Source organism: Bubalus bubalis, chromosome 8 (assembly GCF_019923935.1).
Source record: "Bubalus bubalis isolate 160015118507 breed Murrah chromosome 8, NDDB_SH_1, whole genome shotgun sequence".
Taxonomy (NCBI): Eukaryota; Metazoa; Chordata; class Mammalia; order Artiodactyla; family Bovidae; genus Bubalus; species Bubalus bubalis.
The window spans coordinates 101,845,315-101,866,835 of NC_059164.1; the positions used below are offsets into that span (position 1 = coordinate 101,845,315).

The following is a 21,521-nucleotide window of genomic DNA, read 5'->3' on the forward strand; positions in this document are numbered from 1 at the left end:
AAGCCAGCTTTTTCACTCTCCTCTCTCACCTTCATCAAGTGGCTCTTTAGTTCCTCTTCACTTTCTGCCATTAGGGTGGTGTCATCTGCCTATCTGAGTTTATCACTATTTCTTCTGGAAATCTTGATTCCAGCTTGAGCTTCATCCAGCCCAGCATTTCACATGATGTACTCGGCATATAAGTCAAACAAGGAGTGTTGTGGGCCTGAGCCCTAAACCTGTCAGGTCCACACTAACCCTAGTGAGGATCAGAACTCAATGCTGATGTTCTGCTGTTGGAGCACACCCAGCTGATGTTGCAGGATTTGCTGGTGTGTAAAAAGAATTCCACACATTTGGTGTCAGCAATATTGTATTTAAGTATGTAAAGAGAAACCGAAGCTTTCCCTACGCAATGATACACCAAAATATAATCATTAACCCATAAAGGAAAACATAAACTTCTAAGTGCTCTTCTGCTTACATTTTTTATTCCCAAAGTTATTTGAAGCCTTCTACCATCTAAGAGATATTAGCCCTATTTCTTTCACCAAGAGAAAGAAGCACTGGCAAAATGTTTTGTCAGGCCTGAGTCCCTTTTCTAAAACATATGTGGGAAATTAAAATACACCCAAGAGAAGGTAAATAGTTTTTCCAACCAATGACGACAGTCAAAGCGCAGGTTTCTAATTAAGTCCATATTAATTTTTTGAACAGCAGAATAAATGGACTTCCAACCCATCCATTTTCTAATTGTTCTTCTCTGTTGATGTTATTAACCAGGGTTTGGAGTTTCAACATATTTATTGAGCTGCTTCCTAAGGGATGTTTTCAAATTCTACTTCAACTCCATTAGGGTGCCAGAGTGATGTTTAACTTATGCTCCAGGGAAGAACAATTCTTTCTCTAAACCATTAGGGTAATAATTAGGTGCTCTGACTTCTCCTAAGTGAAAAGAAACTAAAAAGCCTCTTGATGAAAGTGAAAGAGGAGAGTGAAAAAGTTGGCTTAAAGTTCAACATTCAGAAAACGAAGATCATGGTATCTGGTCCCATCACTCCATGGGAAATAGATGGGGAAACAGAGGAAACAGTGTCAGACTTTATCTTTTTGGGCTCCAAAATCACTGCAGATGGTGATTGCAGCCATGAAAGTAAAAGACGCTTACTCCTTGGAAGGAAAGTTATGACCAGCCTAGATAGCATATTCAAAAGCAGAGATATTACTTTGCCAAGAAAGGTCCATCTAGTCAAGGCTATGGTTTTTCCAGTGGTCATGTATGGATGTGAGAGTTGGACTGTGAAGAAAGCTGAGTGCCGAAGAATTGATGCTTTTGAACTGTGGTGTTGGAGAAGACTCTTGACAGTCCCTCGGACTGCAAGGACATCCAACCAGTCCATTCTGAAGGAGATCAGCCCTGGGATTTCTTTGGAAGGAATGATGCTAAAGCTGAAACTCCAATACTTTGGCCACCTCATGCAAAGAGTTGACTCATTGGAAAAGACTCTGATGCTGGGAGGGATTGGGGGCAGGAGGAGAAGGGGACAACAGAGGATGAGATGGCTGGATGGCATCACCGACTCAATGGACATGAGTTTGGGTGAACTCCGGGAATTGGTGATGGACAGGGAGGCCTGGCATGCTGCAATTCATGGGGTCGCAAAGAGTCGTACACGACTGAGCGACTGAACTGAACTGAACTGAATATATTCTAAGGGCAACTTTCTGCAAGGCACCCGAGAGAGAATAGCTGGAGGAGCCTTGTTAATTAAAGGGAGGCTTCCAAGTTGTTGAACATTTTGTATAACAACTTTCACACCCTGTATGATGAGACATTACACAACTAACTGAGGGCAGAGAAAAAGCCAGCAGCAGCCAAGCTGTTTCAATATGTCTCACATGCTTTGCAAATTCACTTTGCAATGGTCTCCAGTTACAGGGCCATTGCCCTTTAAAATGGTTATTCCTGAGTGTTATAGCAGCCTATGATCAAACTAAAGTCTCCCAGAAATTTCCAAGAAATTGTGTTTGGGTTGAAAGGAAGTAAAACTATGTTTGGGTTGACATTTTTGTTACCTACTCTGTATAGCACTTTTTGTTAGCAGTTAGTCTCACAAAATATTATTTATCTAAAAAAAAAATGCTTATCAGCCTTAGGAACGAGGAAATTAACACATCCTCAATCTAACACCCTGCTAGCCTCACCATCAAACATCATTTTCATGGGCAAAGAACTTCCAGTGGGATAAGCAGCCATCACCAGAGGGAAAAAAAAACTCAAAAAAGATTAGTACAAGTGAAGTCTATACATTTGCAACTTACTGATGCTCTTAGTCTCTTAACCACAGTGAATGTGACTATGGGTGTTCACAATATCTCCCTCAGGGGGCCTCTAGGTAAAATCTTTACCCTTGTGAATGGCCAGACACGCCACAGCCCACCATGGTCCGCAGGAAGACAAACCAGATGTACGATGGAGAGAATGAAGTCAGCAAGGAGAAGTAAGCTCCCCACAGGAACGAGATGAACAAAATCTGAAGCAACAAAAGGAGACATTAATTGGATCTGCCCCCATGGAAGGGCAGGAAGAAACTTAACTTCTGAAGGTGATTTTTAATTTCATCCAGATGTTTGCTTCTCTGTGGGGCTAAACTTTAGAGGACTCACTAATCTCTTAGAATCATCAGCAAATATAATCCATATCATTTTATTGTCTGAAAGCCCCAACATTCTAAGTTTAGACCATTCATCAAAACTCATTCAAGGTGTCCACCCTCATAGGTGGCAGGAAAGTGAATGTATAAATCAGGATGCAAAGCTCACCCTCCCAGCAAACAGGGATGGCAGGACCACAACAAAACATGAGTATGAGAATATAAGGAGAATGAGTCTAAGGAGAAATTTTAAGGGATTTTCTTTTTTTGTAATTATAAGAAGAATAACAGTTTACAGCAGAAGATATGGAAAAAAGAAAAGATATAAAAATCACTTTTGCTTCTCCAACCCAGAGAAAATACTATTAACACAGTTTTACCCTTTTTTCACTGATTCTAAGGGAAAATATATCCTTAATAGTTGCAAAATATTCCAGTGGAAAGACATACCATAATACACATAATATAATGAAATGCACAAACATTTCCCCTATATTGACTGTTGAGATGGTTTTATATTTTCTATTAAAATCAACTGAGACACTGTGCATAAATCTTTGGGGTTCTCTGATGATCTAAATAGAATAGATTTCTGGAAGGCAAACTGTCAGATAAGGAGAATGAGTATTATCAAGATTCTTGGTTTATGCTGCCAAATTGATGTCAGAAAAATTATATCAATTGTACATGAGGGTGTCTGGACACTTGCAGTGTTCTTCAAGAAAAAGAAAAATTCCTTATGGATCTGACATTTGATATGGCTTTGACAATGAAAAAAATTTTATATACATATCTCGCTATGTAATTTTGCTTCTGATAACTCCTGAGATTGAACACTTTTCAAGGTTTCTTGACAATTTGTATGTCTCCTTTTGTAAAATGCCTTTTTGTGCTCTCTACTTTTTTTTTTTTTTTTGCACAACTTGTGTTTTCATATTCACTTGTCAAAATCTATGATATTTTGTGCACTTTGAAACACACATCCAAGCCTATGACTGTCCTCCTTTGTATTTACACCTAGAGAGGTCTTCCCCACCAAAAATCAGACAAGAGAGATAGATCTGGGTTTATCATCAGAAAACATAGTTCTGCGTCTTAATGTCGAATTTCAGTATATGTGACATCAAGCAAGTAGGTTAGTTTCAAAGCTATACCCAAGTTAACTAATGTGAAACTGCTTATGTTTATACATGCAGTCCCCACATTTTATCTGCTGTGTTCTAACTACGCACATCCATCTGCAGCACACCTGGACTACAGGGATCAGCTATGGGGACAAAAATCTTGGGGAAAGATGACAAAGCAAAAAAGACAAGGTGTCAGAGAAGGACATTTCCATACTCTCTCACTTGGGTATTTATAGAAAAACGTCCATGAAAGAAGAGCAGCAGTGGGACTTCCCTGGAGGTCAGGTGGCTAAGACTCCAACCTCCCAATGCAGGAGGCCCTGGTTTCATTCCGGGTCAGGGAACTAGATCCTGTACAATGTAACTAAGAGTTCACACACCGCAGCTAAAGATCCTACACACCACAACAAAGATCAAAGATCCTGTGTGCCCCAACTAAGACCTGCTGCAGCCAAATAAATAAATACCAAAAAAAGAAAAACAGTGGTCACGTCACCACAAAAGAAAATTCCGGATCACCCTTAAAGCCAGCCTACCTTCCAGCGGCCGTATCTGTCAGCCAAGAGGCCAAAGAGGACGCTGAACACCATGTAGCCAAAAAACACCATCTGGAGGTGGGGTGAGAAGAAGTTATCCTCTAAGCAGCATTTTTACAATATGCTAATTTACCACATTAAGCATTCATCCATCTAAACAAAGAAGATTGGAAATGTGGGTGGGGTTGGAAGTTGAAAAATAGGCTTTCAAAAGACTCTCCCCCAACTCCTTTTTAAGATGTCAGAGGCTGATGATTCCCACACCTGAAACTGTTGACACCAGGTAGAAGCAGGGGTCCTAGAAAAAAAAGCATCTCTTCCACAGGGAACTAATAAAAAAATTCATATCTATACTTGAAAAACAAAAGCCATCCTTTTCTTCTGTGCGCTGTTCTCTCTAGGACATGACTAAAGGAGGAAAAAGCCAATGTTTTCAACGCCACGCCTGGGATGAATGCCATACCATAACAAAATCTAATCCTCAGCAACATGACAGAAATGAACACAATGTGACACAGTCTGCATAAATCCAAATTCATTAACTATGAAGAGCTCTTGCTCTGGAGTAATTTTCTTTTTGATAATTGGTATTCACATGGCCTTTTTATTTTTTGAAAGATGATGATTGTTGATGGCAAGATTTTCTGCCTCTTGTTGGGGTGTTAAAATTTTCCCTCCACCCTTCTATACTCTTTGGCTGGTCTAATAATTAAATTGATTTAAGATAAACTGACACATTGAGGGGCTTCCCAGGTGGTGCTAGTGGTAAAGAACCCACTTGCCAATGCAGGAGACGTAAGAGACACAGGTTTGGTCCCTGAGTCAGAAAGATCCCCTGGAGGAGGGCATGGCAACCCATTCCAGGACTTTTTTTTCTTTTTTCCACTCCAGTATTCTTGCCTGGAGAATCCCATGGACAGAGGAGCCTGGTGGGCTATAGTCCATACGGTGGCAAAGAGCTGGACACAACTGAAGCAACTTAGCGTGCAAGACAGATTGAGAGGAGAAAAGCAAGTTTAATTTTGTTTGTACAAGAATCCCATAAAATATAAGACCCAAGGGCACATTGGACAGTTGAGGCTTATATGCCACTTTGAGCTGAGGAACAGGAGGGCCCCTGGGACTTCAAAGGGGAGGAGGGTCATTCATAGGACAATGAGAAGAACAGATGTCTGGTAATTAGATGTCTGTGCTGCCACATGGATAGGTCATTCAGATGAAAGTTATCTCTGGCAATAACTCTCTCTCTCTCTGAGCCAGGCTCCCTATCTAAATTCTTTTATGTAGTTAAGGGAAATGTAAAAGTTTCTCTTGAGTCTGCTTGGTCTCAAGTGTCTTCAGTTCAAAATAATCCGCAGGCCAAAGCAGTATACTTTGGGGTCACATATTGTGCTCCCTTTTGGTTGTTATTATTCAGTTGTGATGTCGTGTCCACTCTTTTGCAACTTCATGGGCTGTAGCCTGCCAGGCTCCTCTGTCCTACAGTTTTCCCAGACAAAAATACTCAGGTAGGTAGACATTCCCTTCTCCAGGTAATCTTCCGAACCCAGGGATCAAGCTCATGTCTCCTTCATGGGCAGGCAGATTCTATACCATCTGAGCCACTAGGGAAGCCCCCTGCTCCCTTTTACTCTTCTTCTAATGTCCTTCCTTGTCAAATATATATCTCTTTTAATGTCAACTCTAGATCAGCCACTTGATTTTTTTTTTTTAACTCGTATCAGTTTGTGAATCCCCAAATTTGGCTAAGGCTCACTTTCTCTGATTTGTGTCTCTTCCGGGCTCCTGCTAGGGTCTGGAAAATGAGCAGTTCAAGGTTATCTCCCTAGAGGAAAAGAGAAAAGGGAGAAAGGCCTCAAATGCTAGTTTGGGAACCAAAACAGCAGGTGGAGAGGGATTCCGTGGCCCTCCGCCAGGGCGATGAGGAAGGGGAGCGGAAACCCTGGGTCCTCCGTTGCTTCATTCTCAGTACAGGAAGTGGGCACTCACCGCGGTCACCAGTGCCACCTGCCAGTTCTCCAGCTGCCATTCACAGCGGATGGCAGGAGACACAACCGCTATTAACATGATCTCCATGGCCTCGGCAACCTCAAAAAGAAGGAAGAAAAACACTGTGTAAAAGTGCTAGCCTGCTGTCACTGCCTCCCATGGCTGCCTGTCATCCTTCTAGTCCTAACCTCCTCCTTCCTGTCCCCCACTTAGGGAGGATCTACCTATTATATACCCACTCAGCCCTGCTAGCTGAATAAAGAAGCACAGAATAACTCTGGCTTTCATGGATGTAACAGTCATGGTTTGTTCAAAATTGTTCAATTTTGAGAGGGTCCCTCAAGATTTATGACATGTATTCCCTTGTGATGTTTCATGTTTTTGCATTTAACACTATGAGGGTGTTGTGGGGGGGGGGGCCATTTAGTTGGCAGATGACCCAAGTTATTCAGCAGCATCCACATCAACCCAACATTGCTGTTCTATACTTGTCATCCTCAAGATCTCAGGGCATATCCTTTGCAAATGGATTGTTGAAATAGTCCCTGATTTCAAGAGGCTGCAATGGGGAGGCAAGATTCGTGAAAGTTAGAAAATAAGCAATGAATACAAAACAGTAAGAGCTCATCATCAGGAAAGAATGACTGCTTAGTAAAATTAGTGTAAGATGTGTTACTAAATATTTATATTTTCTATTGAAAGAAATATCTTCCTCTGTCCATATCTTGTAATTCATTCCAGGATGAGTTGATCTCCCAGGGAAAGGAAGAAGTAGATGCTAGATGATAGAAATTCAATGCAATAATGAACAAGGAAGATTCCAAGATCATTCTGAGGTTTTCTGCCTGGAGGAAGAGATGAATAATGATATGATTGACAGGGACCAAAGGACATTAAGGGAAAAAAGGGAAATTATAGGGAGGGAAAGGTGCATTTGTCTGAGACACATTCTATGAATAATAACAGGATATTTGTATGGGGTGTTTATTATGGTACTTCTTGTATTTGTGTAACTCGAAGGTCTGGGATGAAACAGGCATGGCTAATGTTAGCTAATATGCGGGAATTTGAAATATATTATAATGGCTCATCTCTCCTTGGAGAGTATTATAGTCATGTTTAGAATTCAAATAGTTGGTATGTTTTAGTTCAAAAAGTATCATGTGTAAGAGGTGGCCTGATGATCTCAGAAGAAAACTTAGGTATTAAACTTACCTCCTTTGCTAATAGAGAGCAGTTAGGTAAGTATTAACCTGGACTCCACTCCTCTCAGGAGTCTAAGAAGGAAATAAGTCAATAAGGGATAAGGCTCTGTCCCACTCTGATTTAATAGCCGTATGGGAGAAGGACCAGCCAGAAGCTAGGGGCAGTCATGAAGGAGCGGCACTGCAAAAGAAGATCTCAGAAAACCTTAGAGACGCCTGAGACCTAGGAGTCCTTGTCATGGACTGCGACTGTCGTGTTGCTGTTACACACACATCCCAGACACGTGGGGCCCTGAACTCCAGCTACCTTCAGTGGCACCAAGAAACCTTCAGGGGTGCCAGTTACAGGGTCGGTGAATCTATAATTACAGCAGGTGTCCAGGTGACAGTTATGCATAAATGTTGAGAACCATGCGTCTAATTTGACTTAGAATGATACCATAGGTTTCTCCTCTCTTTTCAGTGTTTCAATTTAAACCTTTTTAAAAAAAAATGAGTATTGATAAATGAACTTATTTACAAGACAGAAATAGACTCATGACACAGAAAATAAACTTATGGTTACCAGAAGGGAAAGGGCAGGAAAGGGATAAATTAGAAGTCTGGGATTAACAGATACACACTCCTATATCCAACTATAAATCAGCTCCAAGCACTCACCCCTGTGCTGCCCATGATCAGAAACAGGGCAATGTGGAAACGTCCAAATCCGATGGTCTCCACGGCTTCTTCCACGGTGAACGTCTTGGACTCTAACAAGGAAAAACAGAGTGAAAGGAACAGTCCCTGTGGGGAGGCAATGTGTATGGATTATCACTCACTCTGGAGGATGTTGGAAAACCAATTTGTTGCTATAAAAATAGTAAATACAGAGAAGAGAAGGAATTCAACAGTAACTTGAGGACCGGAGACTTCTATGGCCCCCTTACCTCTCGGCTGTGGCTCTGGGGTCCCTAGGTTCAGCTCCTGAAGGCTAATGATAGTGACTGGCTCTGTCTGCTTGGCTGTCATCTTTCAAACGGTTTGGATTCCCCACACAGCTGTCCTACAGGAGACAGGAGAGGGAAGATGCAGGAAACTGGGGAAGGAAGAAGGAAAGAAAGAAAATCGAGTGCATATTCTCCTCTACTCTTCATAGAAAATCAGTACAGTAGGTATTGTAATTTATCACCATTTTACAAGTGAAAACCTGCAACATGGAGAAGTTAAATCATGGAGAAGGTTGAATGGCCAAATGAAAGAATTGAGTCCTAGTGGCTAGTAATCAACCCGGAGTCGGGGGCCTGGTTAGCTTTTGACAGTTTAACCAATAGTGTTCTCTGACTGGGAATGAGGGTGGGCTGTGCTACAGAGAAATAATCACAATAGCCAATGCTTTACTGTTCCATAAATGCTATGGTTTACAGTATAATCAGATATTATAGCGTGCTTTCTCACCTTATTTTCATTTAATTCTTACAGAAACCCATAGAGTTTCTTTTTATCCCTTCCACCTTAGGTATTTAATCCTTAAAAAAAAGAAAAAATTAACCCTATACATCAAAACAAGAATAAAACAAGGAAAGCTGAAATTAGTGGGGAAAAATTTTAAATAGGTTTATAATAGTAATTTCATTCTACAGCCCTGGTAGGATAAACAGACATCCTAATCTATTCTCACTATACTGTTAGCAATGATGTTGGTATCATTATTTTGACACAAGTACATATTGTAGCTTAAAGCAATTATGTTACTATTATTAGGAACCAAGATTTCAGTGTAAGAGAAAGAATATACAAAAATCAAAAGTTATGTGAACACTTTACTTTCTAATTTTGAATTGGAAATATCCATGAATTCATTATGTATTATAAACACACACACATATATATATACACATATACACACATATATATACATATAAAGAAGAAAAATTGCTGCAAAGAATTAAAGCCCAAAGATATAAAAATCCATTGTTCATAGGATTACTAAAATTGTAATCTCACTGATCATCTTTGGAGAACACTAAGAAAACAACTCATTCTGAAAACTAGTAAGTATCCTGTCTTTCTTTACAAATTGTCTGTATTTTAGAGTAACCAAACAGTCTGTGAAAGAAAAGTATTCTTTCATTTCAGCTAAAACATACAGAAAGAAGGACGGAATTAAAGTTCATGATTTTGCAACTCCTAACAAAATAAAGGATCCAGGTAATGATCATCAATGGCTGATAAACTAGGTAAAAAGCTGATAGAGAACTTTATTCAAATAGATAAGACTGATAACACCCCTGACCCCATTGACATTGGCCCCTCATGCCACTGAAGATGATCGGAGGCAACATGGCTCCTGATGAGATGTACAAGGGAGGATATACAACATCACCTGTGATGTAGTCTCATAAGAAGAAACTGAACGTGAGTCTGATTGAGCTCCTAGCTCTACCTACCATTTTATACTTCCTGTAGCTCAGAAGTACAGGACTTCCTTGCAGCTCAAATGGTAAAGAATCTGCCTGAGATACAGGAGAGCAGAGTTTGATCCCTGGCTCGGGAAGATCCCCTGGAGAGGAGTATGGCAATCCACTCCAGGATTCTTGCCTGGAGAAGTCCATGGACAGAGGAGCCTGGCAGGCTACAGTCAATGGGGTCGCAAGGAGTCGGACACAACTGAGCGACTAACACACACACACCATTTCATACAGAGAATGAAGAAACAATGCTACACAACGTGGATGCAAAAAGAAAAATCCAAAATGCCAGAAGTTCTACAGGTTAATGACCCAACTTCCTCAATAAATAAATGGAAAGAAAAAAAGAGGAGAGGAGAACCTACAGACTAACAGAAAAGAGACAAACCAACCAAATAAATGAGTTAATTTGCCTGGATCTTCAGTCAAACAAATCAATTATAAAACAACAACAAGAGAATGAGATGACAAAGATGACAGAAAATCAGGGAAATCTAAGTTTGGAAGTTTGATGATATTAAAGAATTACTGATGACATCATTAGCTGGGACAATGACATTATAGCTATGGTAGAAAAAATCCTTATATTTTAGAAATAGATGCTGAAATATTTAGATACAACAATGTTTGGGATTTGTTTTAAAATAATTCAATGGTGGGTTAGGAATAGAGTGCAGAAGGGGATGGATGTGTAGATGAAAAAAGAATGGCCTTATAGTAAAAATTATTTAAGGAGGGTAGTGGGTACATTGGGGTTTGACTGTCCTCTGCTTTTGCAGATGTGTAACATTTTTCAAAATAAATAGTTCCAAAAAGGAGGTTCTGAGATTTGTATGTAACTTTTCCAATATCAGACCACTAGTAAGTAACAAAAGCAGAACTCAAAGATCCCCTTTTCCCAGAACATAAATAGCTGCAGAGCAGTTGCAGAGAAGCAAGTCAAGGTCATCAATGTTTGCCAAGTGCCACCTCTGTATCTTTGTGTGGGCTCCTGTGGAGGGTTTGTAGGAGCATCTGACACATTCCCTGCCCTAAGGAGCTTTTAATCTAGCTGGGGACACCAGAGATACACATAAAAACAACCATACTGTAAAGTAGATATTATTTGTTTCCTTAAAACTCTGTCACAGACACACAAATATTCCAGATGGAAGAGAAATCAATAATGCTCAGAAATGAGTTCACGAAATCCTCTCTCCCAAAGGAGATCATGAAAAGTACAAAAGGCTGTTATTTTCACAGAGTGGAAACAGTAAAAATAATTGGTCTCTTGGACCATCTGAGAGGCTGAAATTCACAAAGATGGAATGTTCCAGAAATTCCTAATGCTCTCTTTCCAAATGTTGTCCAAATACCTTTTGGAGAGGTGTTCTTTACCTGGTAACTTTTAAAAAACTTTTGAGAAAAAATCGCCTTTGGTTAATTATCAAAAGGACTTCAGTACACATTAAAAATTAGCTATGACTGAATATCATGTTTCCAGATGAAATGAAGTACTAACTTAACCAAAATATGACAATGAGATTACTCAGTGAGAATTAGATGGTGGTGATGGCTTTACAAACTTGTGACTATACTAAAAATCACTGAATTATATATACTCTAAAATGGTGAATTTTATTATATGTCAATTATATCCAATTTTTTTCCTCTAAAGAACAGCCATGCATATCATGACAGCGGACCTAAAAACTGAAAGTGAGTATGGCCATTTACAGTGTTAGAGTGGATCAGACAGTAAAGAATCTGCCCGCAATGTGGGAGACCTGGGTTCGATCCCTGGGTTGGGACGATGCCCTGGAGGAGGGCATGGCAACCCACTCCAGTATTCTTGCCTGGAGAATCCCCATGGACAGAGAAGTCTGGCAGGCTACAATACATAGGGTGCAAAGAGTCGGATGTGACTGAGAGACTAAGCACTGCACAGTGTTAGAGAATAAAACAATTTAGTCTGGTGGGGAAATAATTTTTTTAAATCCCAGTAAGTTCATCTTAAGTTCAGTTACAACTAAAATGCTTAACAGTAAATTCAATCTTCAATCAACACTTAATCTCTGCCAGTCAAGTTTTATGACTTCTCATAACAATCTAAACATGTTTCACAATTTTAACAATCATAAAGGTTTACATTTTAGAAGAGTAATAAAGCGGTCTTCCAGCGAGTCTGCTCACTAAAATATTGAGTGGCAGGAGGAGAAACCCAGGAAATCTACCACTTACTACCAAGTAGATGAGTTTTAATTTAACGTGTTTGTTTTAACCGATTAGGTAGCTCCATGGGTCATAAACACCCTACAAACTTCCCTTCTCTTATCAGCAAAGTGATTTATCACAGACAGCCTGGCAAAAGCTGTCAGGTTTTGATAATTGCTTCAGAGTATCTCTTGAATTAAAGCTGATCGTGGGAAAGAGATTCACATTTTTTATTTCCTGTTTCTTTTTTTTAATGTATTTGGCAGCACCAAGTCTTAGTTGCAGCACACTGGATCATCAACCTTCACTGCCGCACGCAGGATCTTTAGTTGTGGCATGTAGGATCCAGTTCCCTGACCAGGGATCAAACCCGAACCCCCTGCACTGGGAGCACACAGCCTTGGCCACTGGATGACCAGGAAAGTCCTCATCTATTTCTTGACTGAAGAAGAGAATCATAATGTTTGCTTTCCATGATATGACAAGAACTATGCCCTCAAATTAAAACAAGTTACCATTTTCCTCTATTGAATTTGAAAAAATACAAAAGATCAATTATACCCAGTGTAGGAACTCCCCTAGTGGTCCACTGGTTACGACTCGGTGCTTCCAATGGAGGGCGCGCAGGTTCCATCTCTGGTTGGGAACTAAGATCCCACATGCTGTGCGGTGCAACCAGAATAAACAAAAAACAACACTACCCAGGGTAAGTGAAACAGGCACTGATACCGATAGGAGAGTAGAAGGCTACAACCTTCCCAGAAGGCAGGTGGGCAAAGATGAAAGAATGTTGACTAAGCAGTTTCACTTCTCGGGTTCATCCTAATGAGATAATCAAAAAGGTAGATGAAGATAACGTGTATGAAAACTCAGCACACTGTTATTTTAACTCCAATTGTCGAGGAGTGACCAAACAAATTATACTACAATACACTCTTATAACAGAATGCCATTTAAAAGTTCTTAGGTGAAAGTCTATTTGGTGCTAAAAAGTATTTCCCAAAATATATGTACCTAAAGCACATATACAATGATCCCAGTTCATAAAATTTCATTTAAATATGTACTTACATAGAAATTTCAGGAGATATGTCTGAAACTGAGTTTTGTCTTTCAACAAATGTTTATGGAACACCACCATGTCTCAGACAATAAAATATAGTGAAAAGGGTTCCTGTCCCCAAAGCACTTACAAGTGGGGGATAAAGTCAAGTATTCAGGGGGGAGCCACGTGGCCCAGGGGTGGTAGGCAGAGGTTGTTCTGGCAACGTAAGGGAGGCCCTGCTCTGCCCAGTCCTGGGACCTAGGGCAGCCAGTCCTGAAGGACTGAGATCCTAAGGACGAGGATTTGGCCAAGAGGAAAAGGTGAGGAAAGAATTACCTGGCTGGTAGAATTTAGGGTGGCTTTTTCTTTCTTCCTTTTATACTTTCCTGCATTATTTAATGTTTAGAAAGGCTATGTCTGTTACCATGAAAATTCTGGAAGAAATGAACCAATGAAGATGCACAGTTGATGTGTCATAGGGCTCCCTAAGTCACTGACCCCTGTGCCATAAGCCCCACCTGCCCTCCATCACTGGCCTTGACCTCCTGGGTCAGGATAGGCTCTTGACCTGGAAACAATCAAGTCATTGGCCACAAGTCTCCAAGGTGGCCTGGCACAGAAAGCCCCATTGCTAGTGCTGGTGGTTGCACAATATTGTATAACCAGATTATAAAACTAGATGCCACTGAACTGTTCCCTTTATAATTGCTACAACGGTAAATTTTATGTGTATTTTTAGCACAATTTCAAAAATTAAAAGAACAAGAAGAGCCATTATATAGGTAGTAGATGCCTGTAGTTGATATAAACCATAAATTCAAGAAAAAATATTAAGATCCTAGTGGAATAATGAGCATATTATATAACCAGGCAATTCCCAAGAGAAATTGCAAATTAAACTGGAAAATTGTTCACATCTGTAATACTGACCAAGTTATAGAAATTAAAATCTTTACGTATCCTGTGTGTGTGTGTGTGTGTGTGTGTGTGAGTGTATGTGTGTGTGTGTGTGTGAGTGTATGTGTGTGTGTGTGTGTGTGCACGTGTGCTCAGTCGCTCAGTCAGGTCTGACTCTTTGTGACTCCATGGACTGTAGCCCACCAGGCTCCTCTGTCCATGGGGATTCTCCAGGCAAGAATACTGTAGTGAGTTGTCATGCCCTCCTCCAGGGATCTTCCAAACCCAGGGATCGAACCCACGTCTCCCACATCACCGGTGAATTCTTTACCATCTGAGCCATAAATTAAATGTAGGAAGAAGGAAGAAGAGAAGAGGGAGAGAGGGAAGAAGGAGAGAAGGGGGAAGGAGGAAAGAAAAGGCAAGATAAAGGAGGAAGGGGGAAAGGGATGGAGAGAAGGAAGAAAAGGGGAGAAGAGGAATTAGAAGTGACAAGGAGGGAAGAAGGAAGGGCAAGTGGAAGCAGGGAGGGAGAAACGGAAGTCAGTAGCCATGATGACATATAGTGACTGAAACTCTTCTGTTCCCTCGTCTGAAAATAAAAATAATACCCTCCACCTTCAGGAGAAGCAGCCTGCTGCCCTCCCAGTGACAAGTCTTCCCTGAACCTTGCTGATGGGCTGGCCACTGAGATACAGGTTGAGGTTGCTGGGGAAGGCTTCTGAGAAAGTCCTCTTTTGCCCCTCTGTCTCCTCCCTGGGTCACGGAGACATGAAGGCTGGTGCTTCAGCAGCCATTTTGGGTGGTGATACAAATATGAAGTTGGAAAGATGGAAACTCTCAGCTAAGTCTGAGCATAAGCTAGAAAAGAGCCTGGGACCTGACGCCCATGATATGGAGCTCTTCTACAGCTTTGACCTGTTCACCTCCAGATGTGTTTTCCCTGGGGATAAAAGAAAGCTCTCTCTTGTTTGTGTGTCTGTGTGTTTTGTTTAGGCTAGTCAAGTGAAGCAGTGGAGTAGAGAAGGAATAAAGAAGTCTGTAACTAGCTACGATTAATTACAAACACCAGTATACTCAGACTAGCCAGGTATGTGTGATTTTTAGCTGATCAACTTTCTTAAGCGCATTATGAGGATTAAATGAAATGATGCTTGTGTAATATGACACAGTGCCCACTGCAACACGAGCACTCACAATAGTACTGTTTCTCATCAAAGTATCAACAAAATTTCCAAAATTTCATCACAATCACAAGTCAAATACACTCAGGGTAAGTTAAGCATCTACAGAGTTATCAAATATGTATTTCTCCAAAGGCAATTATTTCTAATATTCAGCCAACATGAGAACACCTAGGACTCAAACGAAAAACTATCCAAATTTGGGGGGAGGGGTAGCTTGCTTCCTAAAATAGACTGATTACACTTCAGGAGTCAACTTAAGTGGTGTTAGGAAGACCTCACATGTGCCATATGCCTATTGGAAAATAAGACCCAAAAAACTCCAATCAGATATTTAACACAACATCCACCCCTTTCAATCACCTTACGCTTACGAAGGGCAAAACAAAATGGATTAATTTTCACTAAAAATGATCTTGTTGTACACTGCTTTCAGTTGTACAATCAGTGTATTTTACAGAAAGAAAGATCTTTTGAATACGGAAGAAACTAGCTGCTGCAGGGGTGAGATGCTGGACAAAGAAGCGGGCAGTCATGTGTGACTCACTCAAAGGAGTGAACCTGTTCAGTTTCACCGACTGTAATATCAGTCTGTTTTGAAGACGTCTTGGCTCAAATGCAAGACCAGCCCTTGAAGATGGTCAAGGCTCAGATGCATTCTCTACGTCAGTGGAGGTTGCTAAAGGGTGGGGAAAAAAAAAAAAACAAAAAAACAAATATACCAACTACCTGCAACAGAAAAAGTCCTCATTCCTGTCCTGGTAAGTTATACAAGGCCTTCAACAGCAAGATTCCTTTGGTGGGGACATGCTGGTGGGGGGCGGGGGGCACAGGGGTGTTGATAGGATATTTTTAGGATTTTGGTATTCACATTTGTGAATTATAAAGGGGCTTACATTCCAAGTCATTAAGAGGACACTCAAATAGTAACTTGAAGTTAACAGATAAGAAAGTATTCTCTGTTTTCTTGAGTTTCTGCCAAAGTTTCATAAAATAAGCTTTCATAAACAGGACAAAATGCTTCAGAGATGGATATGAGTGAGAAATGTTACTGAGAGATAGAGTTTGTAATCTTAATGCTGAAATGGAACTTTGGAAGAGCTGAGTTGGCATTTTCTGTTCTTCGGCTCCCTAAGTCATTCTAAATCCCTTCTAGCCTAGGAAGAGGTTGGCAGATGGATGGATAGAGGGAGAGATGGAGTGATGGATGGAGGGACTGGTGGATGCATGGTGGATGGGCAACCCTTCAGACCAATTCAAAAGAATATGGATTCATGTGGGGAAGATGCTCCACATCCTTCACTATCACTCCTGAAAATTTTCAATGGAAAGTAATCATTGCCCACCTTCAAAGAACTGACATATTGGGGATTCACTGTGAAACTCCAGGACTCAGAAGGAGTTCAGGTTTCATTAAAACAGTCTCTTTGAAATTTCAGAGACTGATGGACATTTTATTCTATTGCATTTTGCTGTGCTTAATTTTTTAGCCAGAGATGATTGGGCCATGTAGAGCTTTTAAAAACTGAACTTGTGTGTGTGTGATGTAATTTGTTTGGCAATATCATAAGAAGAGCAAAATTTTTATACTTCATCTGTATTTAGCCAAGCACTAATGGTCAAATTCCCTAAGCCCCCCAGAGCAGGAAAAAACCCAGAACTATGTTGCCCGTCAGAGTTTCTTACCTCTGTATACTTCCTGGAAAACTTTCCTGTTTCGAGCTCTTTTTCTCTACCTTACTGCAGCCAAGTCTTACACAGAAGCTGGACCATGCATGGCCTCTTGCGGGCTTCTGGACTTCCCTTTCCAAGAAGCCCAGCTCTCAGATCTTCTCTCCTCCTTTCGGCTCAGTTCTGTGAACAGATTCTTTGAAGAACAACCCTGCGTCCTGGGCTAATGAGTGACATTCAGGTCACACCCTCTTCTCAGCAGCCCTTCACCCAATCCCTTTTTAAAGAGGAAATTACATCTCTCATTGAGAAAGAGACTGCCAATCCTTGGAGGAAACTGTTATATCGATCCCAGGGAGACTGCGAATTTCTGAAAGAGCAGGGGTCCAGGCAAGGGGCAGAAGAGACAGCTTTGCTCCTTCACGCCTGTTCTCACAGTCATCACTGTTTAGAATACAGGGCAAAAGACTGTGATTCACCTACGCATCACATATTTTTAGATAGCCATTGAGAAGAGCAGTGATGAACTGAGAACCTTGAAACCATCTGGTGACCTTGGCAGCATGGGGATTTATGAACTGAGAATTGCCACTTACACACAGCTTCAGTCTGTCCTTTCCTTCCACCAGTGCCATTGGCCGAACACCTCGTCCATACCTGCTGCTCCATGACCACACCTCCCTCCCCAACCCAGGGGTGGAGAGTGCTATTTACAGTTTGGCAATGAGAGGAACAACTCCATTTCCTGCCCAAGCGCACACCTGATGAAGTACCAAAGTGGGAACTCAGATATACATCTTCTGACTCCAACTATTATGCCTGGGCTCAGCCTGTTTTAATCACTGAAGTAATACTTGTTGAGCACCTAACTGTGCCTTAAATTGTGCTGGACAAGTCGTGACACTTGACGTGGAAGGTGACATGGACACTTCCATGAGCACCAGTCAACCCCACAGTGCAGAGAGGCCGATGGGAGCTTAAAAAAAAAGATCTGTCCAAAAGACGATTTTGCGTTTGGTCAGATCCTCTGAAATCTGATTATGAGTTAGATGCTATGTAAAAGTGCTCTGTAAACTATAAAGCATGACACCAATATTAATGACACTTAATTCTACCCGTAGAGTTACCATGTGCTCGGTCATGTCTGACTCTTTGTGACCCCGTGGACGGTAGCCCTCAAGGCTCCTCTGTCCATGGGATTCTCTAAGCAAGAATACGGAGTGGGTTGGCATTTTCTCCACTAGATCTTCCCAACCCAGGGGTCACATGTCCTGCATCTGCTGCATTCACAGGTGGATTCTTTACCACTGCGTTACCTGAGAACCCCATAGTTACCATAAAGACGGTAATGAACTGGGACAAAGGCCCTTCAGACTAGTGGACAGAACACATGTTATTCTACACCTGGCTCTTGGAAGTTTGCCAATGTGGGTGCCTAAGAAATGACTCTGGGGCCAACTGACCCAGAAAGCATCAGGACAGACTGTCCGGCCATCTCCTTCCCTGCAAGCCATTTTCCAGAACCTGCTGAAGCCTGTGGATCCCTTTCCCCAGTTACCCCGGCATAATGTGCATTGAGAATAAACAAAATCACTGTTGAAGGTGGTCACACTTCATTCCACAGGATTTAATGATTCAGAGAGCCACAACGGGGCCAGCCCTCCCTCTCAGCAGAGAATATTATCTGTTCTTCCTCACCTGGAGTGAAAATTCATGAGAAAGTTCCTAATCCTATAAGGCTTAGCCCCAGACAAGGAAAAGAAGGTGTTTGAGGAAGGAGGAAATGAGGAATTAAAAAAAAAACATAATCCTTCCCTAGGATTTGTTTGTATAACTCTATTGTTTAGCTTTGGCCTATCATTATCAGTACTAAATTTTACAGAATAGTTTTCTTTAAAAAAATCTTAAAGAAGAGTGAATGCCCCAAAAGTTTAATTACATGAAAATATGAGTTTGGCACTCCCACTCCCCTCATCGCAATCATTTTAGTATTTGACAATAGGCCCCAGGTTGAAATGACTTGCCCATGTAGTTTCTCTATGACATGGTGAAGTCATATCAAATCCCAGGGCTTACAGATAAATAATACAGGGCTTCCTGCCTCCAGTTAGTGAGAACAATCATTCCATTGATGGCCTTGTGCAGGCTGACTTTAAAGACAAGACGAAACTTCTTTCATTGGCACAGAGACTGGAACAGGAGGTGGCCAGACAGGTGGCCACAGCCTCCAGACGTGCAGCTACTCCTCAGCTGTCCCATCCAGGATTTGTTTGAAGGAGAATGGAGAGAACTTGTAACCAGCCCCGGTGTAGAACTTGTTTTGGAACTCCACCCTGTTGTTGGGGGCAAGGAGAAGGGGAATTGAACACAGAAATGAGAGACTGGCAGCCGGAAGGGAGAAGCAGAAAGAGTGTAAAATCAAGTCCCAGGTGAGGAAAGCACCCCTGGCAGCCACCATAGGAATCCTGGGGTTTCGGGGCTTTATTTTCAAACCCTTCTCTTGCCTCCCCCTGACACCTTCTCCATCCCCCATTTTCTCCAGGCTTTTACTAGTGACCTCAGGGACCACAGCATAACCTCCCCCAGATCCCCAACCACCAGGGAAGTCCTTTCTGGGCAGCACTGTCTGAAGAGATGGTCATGGGACAACGTATCAGCACGTGGTACAGGTGGTTTGCTTCTATCCTGATCCTAAACTGTGGGGCTTACGTAACTGCAGAACCACCAGAGCCTTGACTTACACTTATATAACTTACATAACAGATACCACAGATGGTCACTTCTGTGTTATTATGTTGCAGAGTTCATTTCTTTAATGACATGGGTAGATATAATGTTATAGCCTCAGGCAGGGAAGGCTATGATTCTGTCAAATCAACAGGTGAGATGGAAAACCTTTTCTTTATGAACAGTGGCCACAGACGGAGGGAGGAAGCCTCAGTGAAGCTAAGGAGAGTCTGGCCAGGACGTATGGGAAACCTGAGGCTTCAGTAGAGAAGACACACCCAAAATTCTTGGCTGAAAAGTGACCCGGGAGAGAAACAGAAGCCTAAGCAAATGTCTGCATATTCGTCAGCCAGTGATGGCCAATAGCCTCTGGACACATCTATGCGTGTCAAGGGCCTCCAGGGAGAGCCTTCCTCCTGGGGGGTACCCACCTTGAGTTTCCCTTTTCCGAGAACTATTTGCCTGTTCTGCTGGTGTAATTCCCACACTCAGCAACAAGGGCCAGAGAGCCCAGAATCGCTCAGCATCTCCCTCTGTGAGCCTTTCCAATCCGTCATCTTACCAACAGTTGGGGTGTCCCTTATGAAGCCAATTATAATAACAAATGAACATTTAAAAGGAGTGAATGGGAACTAACGTGTCTTCTAGAGCAGTCACTGTGTGTGTGTGTGTGTGTGTGTGTGTGTATATAGACATCATTTGATATTACACCAAGAAGGGACTAAATTAAGGTTCCAAAAAGGCGCGGGAGTTGCTAATGTCACACAACAGGTCAGGATATGAACCCAGTCAGCTAGCCCTCCCTCCCATCCACCCTCTTTCCCAAAAGAGCATCTACACTACAAGCAGATCATACCAGTGCAGCCTCAGGGCATGCAGGAAAGCAGAGAGGCCCTCCATGATGAGAAGGATGGCTACCGTCAGAACAGCGAACACGGCAAAAATGATGAAGACCCCAACGAGTCCTCCCCAGCCTCGAGTGCGAAGGCCAATGTGCATCACCATTGTCCAGAGCACTTCAGACAGTTCTGCCAGACACAAGAGAAACACTCTCAACCACGTGGTTTATTGGGCAAATGCAGATTACTCTCATACAGTAATCCTGGATCTGTACACCCTACAATTCAGCAACTCCGCTCCCAGGTGGAGAACGTGGGCAGCTACACCCTAGGTTACCTGCCTACGGTCATCTACAGCAGTTTCGGAGGAGTTTCCATCAAGAGGACAAGTGTATGATGGCACATTATTCACCAGTGAAGGTGAGCAAGCCTGTTGCTACTGGCAACAACATGAAGGAACATCTTACGCCAAAGAAGCGAAACACAAAAGAATACGTGTAATATGATTTAATATGTACTGAATTCAAATTCATATATTAAAGCCCTAACCCCCAAGGGATGGTACTTGGGAGATGGGGCCTTTAAGAAGTGAATAGGGGGACTTCTCTGGTTGTTCAGTGGTTAAGACTTTGCCTTCCAAAACCAGGGCCGAAGGTTTGATCCCTGGTTGAGGAACCAAGATCCCACATGCCTTGCAGCCAAAATACCAAAACATAAAACAAGCAATATTGTAACAAATTCAATAAAGACTTTAAAAATGGTTAACATCAAAAAAACCTTTAAAAAAAAAAAAGAAAATATTAGAGTTAGATGGGGTCACAACGGTAGAGTCCTCATGATGGCATTAGTGCCCCTTATAAGAAGAGACACCAAAGAGTCCTCTCACTCCCCCTTCCAGGGAGATACTATAATTACAGGAGTTTGTACAAGAAAACAAGCAGCCAAAGCAGTCAAGACCACACTAACTCTGAGCACCTGCTTTTCTGCTGTAAATCAATAACCAGGCTCATTTTCACTGCTTTGGT

General features: G+C 41.8%; 2 protein-coding genes across 12 annotated transcripts in view; both read right to left on the bottom strand.

The window, feature by feature from the left end:
* SVOPL (SVOP like) overlaps positions 1-18,412 on the bottom strand; it is a 110,431-nt gene extending 92,019 nt beyond the window's left edge. For 3 of the 5 annotated variants that reach the window (XM_025291607.3, XM_025291606.3, XM_025291604.3), the window contains exons 1-6: positions 16,946-18,412; positions 8,420-8,535; positions 8,151-8,242; positions 6,286-6,384; positions 4,297-4,368; positions 2,389-2,513 (exon numbers count right to left, since the gene is read on the bottom strand). In XM_025291607.3, the coding sequence (XP_025147392.1) occupies positions 2,389-2,513; positions 4,297-4,368; positions 6,286-6,384; positions 8,151-8,242; positions 8,420-8,501 (470 nt within the window). In that variant the 5' untranslated portion in view covers positions 8,502-8,535; positions 16,946-18,412. Of the gene's footprint in view, positions 1-2,388; positions 2,514-4,296; positions 4,369-6,285; positions 6,385-8,150; positions 8,243-8,419; positions 8,569-15,806; positions 16,880-16,945 lie in introns of those variants that run through there. The other 2 variants (XM_025291605.3, XM_044946936.2) reach the window with 2 other exon arrangements.
* Positions 18,413-18,845: 433 nt separating this feature from the next.
* Positions 18,846-21,521, bottom strand: part of ATP6V0A4 (ATPase H+ transporting V0 subunit a4) — a 57,774-nt gene continuing 55,098 nt past the window's right edge. For all 7 annotated transcript variants that reach the window (XM_025291594.3, XM_025291596.3, XM_044946933.2 and 4 more), the window contains 2 exons: positions 20,514-20,685; positions 18,846-19,263 (listed from right to left, as the gene is read on the bottom strand). In XM_025291594.3, the coding sequence (XP_025147379.2) occupies positions 19,170-19,263; positions 20,514-20,685 (266 nt within the window). In that variant the 3' untranslated portion in view covers positions 18,846-19,169. The remainder of the gene's footprint in view (positions 19,264-20,513; positions 20,686-21,521) is intronic.